Genomic DNA, 12,276 nt, shown 5'->3' on the forward strand with positions numbered 1-12,276 from the left:
GCCAAGATCCAAGGCCATCCATTCCCAGACCCATCAGCACTATTCCATACACTACCTGGAGATCCGAAAATCCATTACTTAGGATCACAGGTACAACCCACACATCCCAACACACTGTTCCTGCATCACAGTGCCAACTTTTGATGTACTTTTATACATATTAGGTACTTCAAAGACAGCAAATAGAAAACAGAGACCAAGTCAAAACAATTAGATTGAGTGGTGATCAAAGTTTGGTCAAAGAGAAGCGTCTGGAGAGGGGGATTTGAGGGAGAGAAAAGATTGAGAGGAATGAGGTGCAGGGAGATCGAGGGGGAGAGACAAAGACTGCAAAAGGGAATGCCAGGCATTAGGCCTTAGTCTGTTGAGGTTTCTGGTGAGGCGAAGTGAGGAAAGGATGCACAAGAGTGCAGAATCAGAGGAGTAGAGAATTGGGAAGGACTGTGGAGATGGTCAAGGCTGTAAGAGAATTGAAAACAATGACAAGGAGCAAAGGTGAGGACTGGTGTGTTGGGCCATTGGGACAATACATGGAGCAGAGGTCGGAACAGTTGTAATTCATGGGGGCCAATCAGCAAGGATACTTTAATTGTCAAGTCTGGAGTTGACAGTTACATACAAGGGTTTGAGCAGTAGAAAAGTTGAGGGGGGCAATTTTTGCAGAGGTCAGGTAGGTAGATTTTATGATGGAGGCGATATGGGGATCGGAAATAAAACATGGGTTGAACAAAATGTTGAATTTGTTAACAGTCTAGTTCAAATCAAGCAAGTGACAAGGAAAATATGCAAACACAGTCAATGGCGTGCAGGCTGAAAACGATGCCTCGTCTTCACATTGAGCCTAGGCTTCCTCCAGCCCATTCACGACTTGAAGTCAGACAAGCAATCAAGCCAGTCAAGCAGAAAGGTAGAGCCGGACGTCATCCGCATATATCCAGAAGCTGAGAGACGTCATTTAGGTAAAAAAGATGAATCCTCAGGAGACTCAAGAGGCAATTGTGCAAGATGGGAAGAGAGGCCATTGAATGATCTTTTGACTACAAATAGCTAAGAGAATATGAAGTGAAAGCGAAGCAGCGGATAAGGCATAATCAACCATGTTAAAGCGCTGTAGGGAAGCCAGAGAGTAAAGATAAAACACCATGATCACATTTGAAAAGGATGCTGTTTATTCCAAGGAATAGGCATTATTTCTTAGTGCAGAGCTTGAATTGTTTGCACTGCTGCTCTTCAAAACACTGTTGGGAACTGTAGGTTTAATATGGCCATTATTTGTGCAATTGTTCACTTACCAGCTATCATGTTGGTAAACCTAGTGGCCATACAAATTACTTGACTTACAAAAGAAAACAAACCAACCTTTAGAGATTTGTCAATGATAGTTTCTGATACCCAATCATCTCCAATAGATGCTAGGGGTTTCCACGTCAGCCAATAGTCAGGGTCTGTTGTCACAGAGCTACTCCAAAATGCTCCAAATATGGTTGACATGAGTTCTGAACTCAGCAACTTCAATTCTTCAGGAGAAAGCTGGGATAATGAAAACATGTTAAAGTTAATTTTGTAAAACTGTATTTCTAAATGACTAATCAAATACTTTCCTCTTTCTTTCACCAACATTATCTTGGATGTACATGTCCAAATTTATATATAATGTGGAGTTTGAGTGATCTTTCAGGTTTAGTGTTTTCAACAGTAAAATAGAGCACTTTGGATGCCCTAAATACTAGAAGTTTCAGGAATTAATTCTCCAGATAAATTTCTATTTGGGTACTAATGATCCAAACTCAATCATCCAATTGGATCTGTAGTAGCCATTTATGAGCCAATTTTGCGACTAACTGATTTTGGTTCACAACACAATAAAACTGTCCATTGTAGCTACAGTGCAGCATTATGGTAGAACGAGAAGCAAATTTTCTATTCAATCAATTCAGATCATTCTGTAATACCACCAGGCCCATTAGCTGGAGTCAGTTATATAGCGACACTAATTGATGACAAAGGATACTTAATGACAAATAGCTTCCATTTTACTTACCTGCTAGCATCCTATATTTATACAATAAAGTGTTCAAAAGATTTGTACGGCTTTTCATACTGGAGGTACGAAGGACCAGTGCAGAGGAAATTGTGGCCTGTAGCTTCTGAGCTCCAGGCCATCATAACTGGATGCTTGGTGGGCAATTACCCTGCGCTGGGAACCACCCGATACTTCGATTTAAATCGCAAACTTCAGATGGTTTCAGAATAGTTACGCAGGTTAGAAGAATTAAAACCACTTCTAACTCCAAGGAACTCCCTCCATCTCCACCCCACCACCCCAACCCACAGAACAACCCCCTGGCCACATGACCCCCTTCCCACTGACTTTCCCAACCCCAACCCAGCCAGCCGAACCTCCCCCGGCCAGCTAGTGCTGTAAAAAAAAGGGGGTGCGGCTTCCTTACCTCCCACTCTCCAGCCCTTAACAGAAGGCCTCAGGAATGTGCTGCACTAGACAGCTGTCACGTGGCCAGAGTCGGAAGGTCAGGCAAGAAAGGATTGGCTGGTTTTCCTGGTAAGGAACTAGGAGCGGAGTGACAATCCGACTCCAATTGCCACTCCGCAGAAGTCCAGGACCTACATTTTCCAGAACCTATCACTGACATCATGAACTCTCAGATCAGGGATAGTATAGCCAGATGCAAATGAGTGCCCAAATGTAACAAAACATTGAACTCATGCTCACAAAATGGTATATTTTTCCTCCCTCCCACTTTCAAATTCCAGTACCTGCGTAAAACAGGACAAGAGGTCCTTTAAAGTGAAACAATGGCCAGGACTTCTTGGTCAGCGTGTGGGGGCAGACAGGCCCGACATGCTGGTGGGTAAAACGACCCGTGATGACGTGGGGCGTGTTCTCCAACGTCAGCGCGCTGTTTCGTTCAGCAGGCGCATGCCGGAATCAGTTGCGCAGCCACCAATAATTAAAAGACCTATTGAGGCCATTAACAAAGTAATTAATGTCAAGCTTACACTGTTTGTCCAACCTCACGGCAGGCAGGCGAAAAGGCCAAGCAGCTTTTATGTTTTTTTAAGGAAACCTCATTCACGAGCGGGATGAAGTTTCCTAAAGCTTTTATGAATTAAATAAAAAGTTTTCCTGAAAAATAAGAACACGTCCCATCTCATGTGACATAGTCATCTGAGGGGACAGGTTTCATTAAAAATTTATTGATTTTATTTATTGTTTTCAAAAGCACATCAATCTCCCTTGGAGCTGGCCCTGACTCTCACACCCCCCACCTCCCCCAAGGCCTGCACGGGTAGCGATGCGCTACCGCTCAAGTATTACGCTGGGCGGGCCTCAATAGGCCCGCCTGTGTAAAATGGCGGCATGAAGCCGATTGCGGGTGGCGGTCAACTCTGTGACCGCCCCCACCCGATGCGGGAAAAATTCAGGCCAATGTTTCCTCTCATGCCCAGAAAAGATAACCAAAACATTGCATCACAGCATTTCAAATTGTAATTTGACCAATTATTTTTGCGAGCTCACCTCATCAGCTTGTGCTAAGTACCAAAATCCTCGGAGTTCTCGAGCTGCCATTGGAGTTGATCTCAAGCAGAATGTTACTAATTGACGGAGTTCAGCATGCATCATTGACTGATCTGGTTTAGTTCTGGCACTGGTGTTGATAAAATATGAAGTTTACTACATTAATGCAGTTAATAATGTTGGCCTATTGGTCTTTGAGTCAGCCTTTTTTTTTTAAAAAAACAAAAAATAATTTATTGCTCTAAACCAATGAGGAATTAAAGTCTAAAAAAAAATCCCTTCCCTTTATATACTCAATGTGTTGTTTTTCATTGGCAATAAAGGGAAAAATAAGGTAGTTAATCATGGGTGGTGCCGTTGGTAAAGTATTTTTTCAGCTTCTGTAGATACAGGCAAACAATACAATGACTTGTACGTAGGCTGAAAATATTGCAGATGCAATGATCCCACATGTTCCCTTTAATGCTACAGAAAATCTCAAACACCTTCATCCTCCAACTCAAGTTTGTGGTCCGATGTCTTGACAGAGCAGGAGAGGGTATAGCTCAATTCCATTTTCAACAATTTAAATAAAACCAAATATTATGTTCTGAGCTTCCCAAGTATTGGCACTCAAAGTTTAACATTGCAGTACTTAATACAAATAATGAACACCAGGTGACAGGTGCTCACTGCATGGTTTCAGAGTGGGACATTTTAAAATATGGTTACAGCTACAAAACCCGAGAGTTATAAAAACCAAAACTGCACTGATCAATGTTATAAACATGGTTAATCTATTGACAGGGCAGGTTGACAGACAACAGTGAGATAGTCGTCTCTACTTGCCTGTTTTTTACTGCATTTTGGGTGTAGCAGTTTTGGTCTTTTTTAAAAACGGCAAGTTTAACAGCTATTGAAGGGGGAGATGGTGGAAATGTGGTAATGTCACTAGACTAGTAACCCAGAGGCCCAGGTTAATGCTCTGGGAATGTGGGCTCAAATCCCATCACGGGAGCTGGTGGAATTTAAATTGAATTAATAAATCTGGAATAGAAAGCTAATCTCGGTAATGGTGACCATGCGACTATCAACATCAATTGTTGTAAAAATCCATCTGGTTCACTAATCATCTGCCATCTTTACCTGGTCTGGCCTACATGTGACTCCAGATCCACAGCAATGTGGTGGACTCTTAACTGTCCTCTGAAATAGCCTAGTAAAGTCACTCAAGTTCAAGGGCAATCAGGGATGGACAACAATTGCTGACCTTGCAAGCGACACCTTTGCTTACCTGGAGACTAATGATAGATCCAAAAGGTCCGTCACCACTTTATACTTGCAGAGTAATGCCAGGTACTCCTGTACAGGCCACAGCTGAATTGTACTTGTTGCTAATTGATTCAAACATGCTTCATCCAGCTGAGGTAGGCCTGTCTCAAGGTTTTGGGAGTCTGAAGTTTTTAGAAGACCCTGAGATTTCATCGCTGAAGTTTGGGAGTCTACCACACACTGCAACATATCTGGAACACAAGGTACATATTGCCATAGCTATTTAAAATCAACAGCTAATTATCTGAGCATCATTAACTTGAACAAACTTGTGGTGTTGATTTAATTTTAATTTTTTAAATATAGGAATGGTCTCAATTCAGGTGACTTGTCTGTCCATTATTGGTATATCATTTCTGAAATTTTGGTTGCCAATGTCCTGGCTTGTCAAGTCATTACATTGACAATGGTCTTTAAAAACCTAGATTTTTGACCGTTTCTTTAAATTGGCTACTCACTTTACTTCACCTCCTGCTTCCCAGTTAAACTCCGAAGGGCTTGTATTGTATCTATGACGAATGTTGTATACATTTGCTCTGTCCTTGCTGTACTGCACTGGCTGTCATTTTAAATTGGCAACTTCAAATCTCCACATTCCCTGCCCCGCCCCAGTCCATTTTCTTATTCCTCCATCACAGTTCATTCTTGCTGTTTTAATGCAAATGCCTTCACCTTGATTAGTCCTTCCGACACCCTAGGACTGTGCAGTTCCCTTGGAAACATTCTCCTTCTCATTCCACTTTCCGGTGATCCTGTGAAACTTAACCTTTCAAAAAAAATCTTCAATTTCCCCGAGTCCCTTGCAGTCAAAGGACTGAGAGGTGGTTCAGAATGTGTTAACACAATGGGAGGGAAGCAAGAAGCAGCATGAAGAAGGTGCACTGTATAGTGCAAAGACCTTGCAGTTTTCCCCAAAGTTAGCGGGTGTGCTCGTTTATACATGGATATTTTACTGCATACGTGAATTAGGAGCTCTGTACCTGCAGTGAGAGGGGTCATCACCCTCTTCCCCTCTTGCAAAGTGCTCTAACCACTATTTCATCTGAGAAACACCACATAAACCTGCAGTACTCTTGATGAGAAATCCTCCTACGTTCAAGCTTGGCCACTTGAGAGTTTGCCTCTGGGAGAAAGATAAAGTCCAGAAATTATCTGGTTCTTGCCTCATGAATCTCATAGCCTATCTACTGATAAGAAAAGTTGACACTTTCCAGACGAGCCCTGATCTTCAGAGGGGAAATGGGTAGATTACTCACTGCAGGTACAGAGCTCCTAATTCATGTATGCAGTAAAATATCCATGTATAAACGAGCACTCCCTCTAACTTTGGGGAAAACTGCAAGGTCTTTGCACTATAGAGTGCACCTTCTTTGTGCTTGCTCCCCTCACATTGTGTTAACACATTCTGAACCACCTCTCAGTCCTTTGACTGCAGGGGACTCGGTGAAATTGAAGATTTTTTTGAAAGGTTAAGTTTCACCAGATCACCAGAAATCGGAATAAGAAGGAGAACCTTTCCAAGGGAACTGCACAGTCCTAGGGTGTTGGAAGGTCCAATCAAGGTGAAGGTATTTGCATTAAAACAGCAAGAGTGAACTGTGAAAGAGAAATAAGAGCATGGAGTGGTGCGGGCAGGGAATGTGGAGATTTGAAGTTGTCGATTTAAAATGACAACCAGCGCACTACAGCAACGACAGAGCAAATGTAAAACATTCTTCACGGGTAGGATACAAGCCACTCAGAGTTTAACTAGGTTGGAATTAGGGATACCAGAGAAAATAAGTAGTGTGATTTTTGGTGGAGGAGGGGTGAAAGAGCTCTGTGCTCCTCTAGAAGTAGAACTAATCAGTCTCGGGGTGGATCAAATCTGGTGTTTGGTATTCTTTGTTCATCAACCTACATTCTCAGATGAACACAGCTCAGCAATCTCACCTCAGTAGCTATATCAGAAACAGAAAATTTAAACCTGACAAGTTGGTTGAATGGTGAACAGCCTGAGGGCACAGATTTAAAAAGGCGACTAGTAAAACAACCTGGGCAAAAATGAGGAAAAATACTGACATGGCAAAGGTCATGTGGCTGGGTTTCACCTGGCTTGTTTTACGTTACTCGCTAGAGCACCATCACTAATACAGTACGATCTACTCCTTGAAAGGCAGGTCACAAGACATTTACAATGGTAGATCTATAGGCCAGGTCCACATTACTCAAGACTAAATGTTTCGAAGATACATGGCCCATACTGTAAGAGGCATTATCTAGCATGGCAAGGGAAAAAAACTGCTGTCAAACATAGTAGACAAATTTACAGAACAGGTTATTGAAAGCACATCCATCATCTCCCGGTTGAACCAGACAAAGCAAAGTGCTATTCATGAACTATCGCAGAAAGAGGTTACAATGGTCCAATGCATAACATCTTGTATTAGCTTTTGTTAAAATTACTGCCATCAACTACAGTTTTCACATATAAATGGAAAACCAAAATCCTTCCTGGAGGTTGAAAATATGAATGGGCTGTTCTGAAGCAATCCAGTGGTTCTGAGATGATGTTCAATAGTGTGAAACCAGGTCCCTGTAAAGGTTAAGTCCAACAAGCCAAGACTCATCTTTATCCATAAGCTCTGAAGAAGTCATATGGACTCGAAACATTAACTGTTTCTCTCTTTCTCTCTCCACAGATGCTGCCAGACCGGCTGAGTTTTTCCAGCATTTTCTGTTCTTATTTCAGATTTCCAACATCCGGAGTATTTTGCTTTTATCCATAAGGAAGTTTCTCACACTAGTAAACTCAAAACAGGGGACCGGTTAACTCAGTTAGTTAGATGGCAAGCGTATGGGTCAGCAAACAGCACGAGGTTCAATCTCCGTTTCTGCTCAGGCAGACTTGGGGCCTGCCTCCACACCCTGCCCAAGTAAAAAATCGTGGCATTTTGCCGTTGTTCAGCAAAAAATTGCTAAGGACCTGCCTTCCGGCAGAGAACTCTAGAAGAAACTCGAAACGAGCTGGACAGTAGATACACATGCAGTCTTAAGGAGTTCCCATGAACTTTCATCTATCCTGCTGCAGTACAAAGTTTGTCACAACAATAAGACATTTTGGGTACAAATGTCAGGCCGAGTGAGAACCTTCCATGAGCAATGAACTTCCTCCACACTTAGCCTCAGGTGCAAGCTGTGGAGTTCTTTAATGCAAAATTAAATATGAAAGAACTTGCATTTAAAATACAATGCGCCTTTCACAATGTCAAGACATCCCAAAGCATTTTACAACCATACCAGTTATGATTGAAGAGAAATGACTGTTGTAATGTAGGGGAAGTATGTATCCTTGAGCTCCACCTGCTATCTACCAGTCATAGTAACAACACCCAAATTATCTGCAGTATTATCCTCACATCCCTTTTAGAATGTAAGATATCATAATTGTTCCAGATGGAGGCAAAATCCTTCAACGTTTTTAAAGATTATAAAACATTGCAATAAAATCTTCAATTTTCCTGCTCACACAGCAAATGAAGACCAAATATTTCTTGTAGCAGGTATACAGGCTAACCTGAAAGAAAGCATTTCACCAAATCTCAAGAGGGACCCTATGAATTGAAGAATGCGACCTTCCAACAGTCTCTTTCAAGCAATGGCGACATAGAATTTTTTAAAAATACAAAGCACAGATACAGCTCCATCAGTAGTTGCCAGATAGCAACAGCTCTAAATTCTCTGTACCCTCGTTAATCTCCTTGTCTGGGAACCTACCCTAGCAAAAAGAGAACTCCATCTGTTTCAAAAGAAAGACTTGCGTTAATACAGTGCTTTTCACAAACACCAGGCTTCTCAAAGTGCTTTACCGCCAATGAAGCACTTTGGACATGCAGTCACTGTCATAATGTAGAAAAGAGCTCAATCTGCTTTAAAAAGGAAAAACTCTGAGCTGAACATGGAATGACAATCTTCATACCAAATTTATTTTAAATTGTTAGCTGTCATGTCCATAGCACATGAAAGAGATCACAAACTGTTTAAATCAAACCTTACTTTCTGCTCATTTCAAAAATGGACTTTGCTGGACCAAAAAACATGGCTGCTACAGGGAGAGGCGATGGTGTAGTGGTATTGTCGCTGGACTAGTAATCCAGAGACCCAGAGTAATGCTCTGGGGACTCGGATTTGAATCACCGCCATGGCAGATGGTATTATTTAAATTCAATTTTCAAAAACTGGAATTAAAAGTCTAATGATGACTATGAAACCATTGTCGACTGTTGTAAAAACCCATCTGATTCACTGATGCCCTTTAGAGAAGGAAATCTGCTGTCCTACATGTGACTCCAGACCCACAGCAATGTGGTTGACACCTGAACGGGGGCAGTTAGGGATGGGTAATAAATGCTGGCCTAGCCAGCGACGCCCACTTTCCATGAACAAATAAATTAAAAAAAAAACATGATTTGCAAGTTGGCTACAGTTTTGGAAACTTTCAACAGGACAAAGCCCAACCCTCATTCTTGTGGCATCTCACACCCCATTACAACCAATGAAACAAGGGAGCAACAGGTAGTCTGTTTCCCCACCCTGGACTTATAACAAAGAACCATTGAAACTTGTTATACCTTCGGAGGCACCAATAGCCACCATTTATCTCCTAATGTGAACAACAGATTTTGACCAGAGACAAACAAATTGATTGCTAACCTGAAACTAGCTCATCAATGGGCAACACCACATGACCCAAGCTTCTTTGGCCTTTAGAAAGTTTTAATGTTACATCCCTGGACACCCAGGACAGTCTGCTGTTAACTTCCAGCCTGACAACACCAGGACTCCAGGCTGACAACAAAGCCTGCCTCAAGTCTAAGCCTCCTCAAAGCCTAGTTTTCTGGATGATTCCTGCCGCTGCCTGTAGAGCAGACCAAGTTTCTGGAAATCAGTCTCATCTTGGTTCATCATCGCCAACTTGGAAGGAATTCAGCAACTTCTGTTTTCAGCTAGTTGAACTCACCTGAACTTTAACTCCTACATGAAGGAACCCTCACTGGACTCTTAACATTCTGTAGTCTAACATTCACATGAATCAATAACCCTAGCTTGGTTTTACAACTAGGAATTACTTAAAACAAATAAAAACACTTTTCTGTCCTCTCTCCTTTTTGTGTGCTTGTGTATGTATGTAGTTGCTACAACCATCCTCTGGATTTGAATGTATGAATAAACAATATTTCTGACGTAACCCTAAAGAGATTTTGCTGTGAGTCACTTTAAAAACTGATTTCACAAACAGAGGTTTTGGGAAAACATGCCAGTCTATTTCAAAAATTAAAACATCCCTGCTTATGGACAGAAAGTGAGAAGAACAAAAGGAGCTCAGTTTGCCTCCCTCCCTTGTCCGTAACATAGCACTCAATTTTAATTTTTAGTAAGTAATACAGTAGATATGTGTTTTCTTTTAAAAAGGCATACCAGTGTTATATTCTGCGAAGTGATTTGCTTGAACTACGAGACCCCAAGCCAACATCAAGTGTCGCTTGATATTCCAATCAGAAGCAGCTGCTTTTATTCTATAAAGTTGTTCTTTCCAAGTTACGTCCGTCATTCTTGGCCTTAGTTTCAGCACATCCAGGGCAGAACTCATTACCTTGAGTTTAGATACACATTCCACAACAGATCCAACCTAAAGGAAAAAAAAATGTACTTTTACCCAGTGTGTTAATTTTTAAGAGCTTCACAGCCTTGGATATATGGAATAGATCTGCACTAGTAGAATAACCACCATTTTAACAGATTAAGCTAACTTTGATACTTTCCTGTTTCAACCAGGCTAATTTTTACCAAATTTAATTAAATCTTTCTGGATCAAATAAATAACTCAGTCCAATCTGTTGGCAGAGCACCAAGTAACACATGGCTTCTCTTTTTCCTAAGTGAACTGGAACACTCAAAATTTAATCTATCGGTTAAGGTTATAACTTAAAAAATATAATTTCACAGCATTATGACCACGTTCTAATGCTATTTAGAATATACTGGGGAGGCTACTTAATTTTCATAATTACTTTAGTTTACGACTAGATATGAACTGTATTAATAAAAAGGCTTCTCCCAGTTTTAAAGACCACCTTCCTGTGGAAATCCCCACAAGAACTCATTAATTTCTTTCACACAGAATCTCTGATAAATTCTTCTTACTGTGGAGCAAGTAGAAATATCTTCAATGCATCTATGCTGTGTATCTCAACTCCTTGCGGTAGCGAGTTGTACATTCCGGCTAAATAAACATATAATTATGGTGTCTAGTTTTGGATTCGCCGACAAGTAGAATCGTCTCCACATCTACCATATTAAACCTCTCTACAGTCAGATTTACTAAACTAGAGGAAGTAAAAGTAAAGGGAGTAATTTAAAGGTAAGTCATAAGAGGGCAGCTCGGTCATGTGGAATGTTCCTCCTGTGAGATGTGGGAAGTCAGGGACACTGGCAGATAGTGCCGGAGGCCCCTGGGACCATCTCCCTCTCTAATAGGTTTTCCATTTATGATACTGCTGGGGGAGAAGGTTTCTCAGGGGAATGCAGCAAGAGCCAAGTCCATGACACCATGAGTGGCTCAACTGCACAGGTGTGGAGAAAAAAAAAAAGTGGGCGAGCAATAGTGATAGTGAATTCTATCATAAAGGGGAAGAGATAGACATTTCTGCGGCCGCAGATGTGACACCAGGATGGTATGTTGCCTCCCTGGTGCCAGGGTCAAGGATGTCACTGAATGGCTTTTGGACATTCTGAAGGGGGAGGGTGAACTGCCAAAGGTCTTGGTCCATACCATTACCAATTACATAGGTGAAAACAGGGATGAGGGCCTGCAAGCAGAATATAGGGAGCTAGGAAATAAATTAAAAATTAGGACCTCTAAGGTAGTAATTTCAGGTAACTCCCACTGCCACGTTCTAGTGAGATCAGGAATAGGAGAATAGACTGGATGAATGTGTGGCTGGAGAGATGGTGTAGGAGGGAAGGATTTATATTCCTGAGGCATTGGGACCAATTCTGGGGAAGATGAGATCTGTACAAGATGGACGGGTTGCACCCCAGCAAGACTGGGACCAATATTCTTGCAAGGCTATTCATTAATACTTTTGGGGAGGGTTTAAACGAAATTGGCAGGGGAACGGGAACCTGATTGAGGAGACACAAGAGAGGGAGACAAAGATAGAAATGAAAGGCAGAAAAGTTAAAAGCAAAAGTGAAAGGCAGAGGAAACGAGGGCAAGCAGCAAATAGATCCTTAGTGCAAAAAATGTGTAAAAAGACAAGTCTAAAGGCACTGTATCTGAATGCACGGAACATTCACAATAATTTGCACCAATTAACAATGCAAATAGATGTAAGTGGGTGCGATATGATTGTGATTACAGAGACATGGCTGCAGGGTGACCAAGG

The 12,276-nt window shown here is 41.6% G+C and overlaps 1 protein-coding gene across 1 annotated transcript in view; it reads right to left on the reverse strand.

Annotated features, from left to right (window-relative positions):
* mdn1 (midasin AAA ATPase 1) overlaps positions 1-12,276 on the reverse strand; it is a 223,102-nt gene that overhangs the window by 89,341 nt on the left and 121,485 nt on the right. Inside the window, exons 56-59 of the mRNA XM_041187861.1 lie at positions 10,307-10,517; positions 4,812-5,040; positions 3,539-3,668; positions 1,360-1,530 (exon numbers count right to left, since the gene is read on the reverse strand). Coding sequence (XP_041043795.1) covers positions 1,360-1,530; positions 3,539-3,668; positions 4,812-5,040; positions 10,307-10,517 — 741 coding nt within the window. The remainder of the gene's footprint in view (positions 1-1,359; positions 1,531-3,538; positions 3,669-4,811; positions 5,041-10,306; positions 10,518-12,276) is intronic.

This window comes from Carcharodon carcharias, chromosome 5, assembly GCF_017639515.1.
Source record: "Carcharodon carcharias isolate sCarCar2 chromosome 5, sCarCar2.pri, whole genome shotgun sequence".
NCBI lineage: Eukaryota > Metazoa > Chordata > Chondrichthyes > Lamniformes > Lamnidae > Carcharodon > Carcharodon carcharias.